Below are 3611 nucleotides of genomic sequence, written 5' to 3' on the forward strand. Positions count from 1 at the left end.
TATTACTAAACCAAATATAAATTACTTCGTTATTAAACTAAATTAAATTATAGTTAAAAAAATTTAATTAAGAAAATTACACCAAAATACAAGAACTTTTAAAAAGATTAATTTGATACTGATATTAATATTTCTTTTAAATTTATATTTTATTCAAAAATAAAAACATTATCGCTTTTTCAAAACCACATAAAACCGTATTATATCGACATTAAAAAGAAATAAAACGAAACATTGAAATCTAGATGTGTCTCGATGCATTGCACGAGTACTCTTATAATTGAAAAAAAAAACATACGCTATCAAAACATATTATAATGATCATATACATAAGAAATTACACTCCTACTTGTCCTATACAAATACAATACATAAAACAACATTACAAATTGTTGCCTATTTGCTCTACATCCAAACCAAATCTAATGAATATTTCAATTTGTATTTTTAAAAATGTGTGTATTTTGAAAAACATATCAAGTTTCACCACTCCACATAAAAATAATATCAATATATATTTTTCAAACTCTTCATTTAAAATATGATTTTCAAAATAAAAATTGAAAAAAAAAAATAATTTCTTTGCAATTTTCCTTCGTGTAAATAATGGAAACACCAAATCCTCTTGAAGCGATGGCATCATATGCATTTGTCTGAATCTGATCTTAAATGGAGATCAGCATCATGTCTATTAACAAGTTGTCCATCATCAATACGTCAACTTCCCCACAGAAGTAATTATTGGGACTCGATTTCCCTGCATTTTTATCAATTAACATGCCCCGTATCAGTTATAACAGAACCAGGTCTCACCCACGATTTAGAAAGTGTGTGTTGTTTGGAAATTGAATGTATACCGTAGAAAGAAGATTGGGGTTGGTTGATGATTTGTGGAATGACGGGGAGCTTCTTGAGTGGGCACGAGGAGATGGGAAGAATAGGGAGAACATGGCAATTGCAGATCTCGATCATGTAACCATCAGGGTCGTGGAAGAAGAGTTGGTTCACCTCCACACCCCCTTCTTTGACCACTGCAGTCACGTATTCGATGTCTAATTCCTCAAGTTTCTTGATTATAAGATCCATATCTGAGCATTGAAAAGAAATGTGGTTATCTTTTGGATTGATTGCCCCTTTCTTTGTTGGAGTTGTCTCCATTTCTAGCAAATGTATTCCAATTCCGTGGCTGAACAACCTGTTCCAACACTTATACAATTAGCTCTAAAAGTTGTTAGTTTCGCTTTACGTACATAAATTTTCATCAATGATATCAAGCTGTATATCGTTTGCGCAACAAAATCAACACACGATGCATCATTAGTCACCGCCATTAACAAATTATCGGTTAAAATCACATGAAAAATAATATTATGATCCTTTCAAAACTGTTCCCTAAAATGAAGTGCATAAACGAGCATTCGGTTTTTCAAAAAAAAACTATTGTTTTAATCTGACATGTAGATTACGATTTCATTAATAATTCGTATCAGAAGATTCGGCAAGTTAGAAGAGCAATTTAGAGAGTCTCAAATGCATAAAAGAAAGAGTTACGAACCAAGCGCCTTCAAAGTCAAAGGAGGAAGGGCGTCTGATGAGAACGAATCCGAGTACGTCGTTGTAGAACTTGACGGATCTTATAACAGATCTACACATAAAGGAAACGTGATTCAGAGATAACAGAGGCAACTGCTCTTGCTTTTGCTCCTGCTCCTTCATGGATGATGATGATGATGATGATGATGATGACATGAATGATGTCTCCATCTCATCCTCCATGATCAACTTCTTCGTCATTGCTCTCTTTTTTTTAGTACAAATACTTCTTGTTGTATGAGTGTTATGTTATATGTGTATACATCAAAAAAACCTCACCAATTTATAGAAGCAAACATTCCAACAACGTCGTCGTTTAATAATTCCAATTTTTTTTAAATATTTTTTATAAAACAAAATATCTAAATTATTTAAAAAGTATCTGCTCGGTCCCAACACGTGCTTCTTGTGTCTGTTTTCTAACATATTATTTGTTTATTTTTAAATATCTAAATTCTATTTTAAACTTAAAATATAAATATAAATTTAAATATGCAAAAACTTATTTATAATTAAATTATTAAAATATTTTATATTTTTATTTTCTTTTTCAATCAGACACACAGTTTCAGATGCATAGATACAAGAAAGGTGCTGTTTTGATATCATAAGTTAGATGACTTTATTGTAGCCTTACGGTACACTACAGTCACATTAAAAAATAATGTATTTTAGTTTAATTTTTATTTTTGAGTAACGTATTTTTAAAACTTTTATTTTGATATCTAAGATGTAAAGTTTTAAACATTTAAGTACTCGGGTAACAGGTTGAAGCATTAACCGATTACCATGTTGATGTAACGAGTGATGTGGTATCCAACCCAGTATTATTTTGTTATTCAACCAAATTTCATCTCATCATTCATCGATAGACTGTAATTGGATTCTGACTCTTATTTATTCAAATTGTATTAATATGTAAAGATCAAATGTAGCTTATATCATCGTTAAATTTTCTCTACTAAAACCATTGAAACTTCAAAATCATTGAAATTCACGACTCTCGCCGCATTACACGGGTACACAACTAATCTATAATAAAGAAAAATAAATATTTCTTTGCTCCATGAATTATAAGCATTTTTTGTTATTAAATCTATTACTAATTAATAATGAATAACATTTATTAAGTCTTTTTTATACTTATCAAATGCCCCATACATTCAGGAGGGTCTGTGAAATGTCAAGTTGAAATCATCAAAAGAAATGGTTGAATAAGTTGTTTTGAATCATCACAAAAATCTAAAATCTTTGAATTTTCAATCATAATTTTAAGGTGTCGTTTACCAAACGCTTACCCGAGTAAGTATTTACCAAGTCACTTTATTTTACCGGATGAATATGACAAAGACTAAGGAGGTGTTTGGGATTGCTTATTGAAAACAACTTATGTTTTTTTACAAAACCATTTATTAACTTATTATAAGTCAGAATGATTTAACTTCTTCAAAAACTCCTTATTACCGGTTTGGCACCGGTATAAGTTGTTTATCCAAACACTCAAAAGTGTTTATTACCGGTGTCACATCGAAATAAGTCAATAAGTTGTTTTTATAAGCAATCCCAAACACCCCCTAAGAATCTTACTCGGTAAGAGTGAATGCAATAATCAAGAGTCTTACCCGGTAAGTAAGGATGACGACTCTTACCATGGGTAGTGCTTACAGGGATAAATTGTTGCATACTATGCATTTTAGTGAATAAAATCTTACCCGGTAAGTAAGCGATAGTGTTGAATTTTACCGATGAATGTTTACCGGGTAAGTGTTTAGGTAAATGGGTCCCTAAGTATTTATTAATAGATATCTTATATGCATTATAAGTATAAGTATAAGCTCTTTAAAAACCACTTGCAACACAAATGAAAGGATATTTAGGTGTTGATTATATCAGAAAACATTAAAGACTATAAAAATGTAGTAATAAAAACCCACGTGGTTATCATGTGCTCATAAATTCATGAAAGGACCACATGTGCTCATTGGAGATATTTCACTAAAACCTATTTTTTTTCTATT

The 3611-nt window shown here is 30.5% G+C and overlaps 1 protein-coding gene across 1 annotated transcript; it reads right to left on the reverse strand.

Moving 5' to 3' along the window:
• Window positions 1-565: 565 nt before the first annotated feature.
• LOC112507027 lies at window positions 566-1844 on the reverse strand. The gene is made up of 3 exons (XM_025111416.1): window positions 1556-1844; window positions 858-1195; window positions 566-757 (listed from the first exon to the last, which is right to left on the reverse strand). The coding sequence occupies exons 1-3, from the start codon at window positions 1792-1794 to the stop codon at window positions 666-668; spliced, it is 669 nt and encodes a 222-aa protein (XP_024967184.1). The 5' UTR covers window positions 1795-1844; the 3' UTR covers window positions 566-665.
• Window positions 1845-3611: the final 1767 nt, after the last annotated feature.

This window comes from Cynara cardunculus (assembly GCF_001531365.2).
Source record: "Cynara cardunculus var. scolymus isolate 2C chromosome LG 2, CcrdV1, whole genome shotgun sequence".
In the NCBI taxonomy this organism is placed as follows: domain Eukaryota; kingdom Viridiplantae; phylum Streptophyta; class Magnoliopsida; order Asterales; family Asteraceae; genus Cynara; species Cynara cardunculus.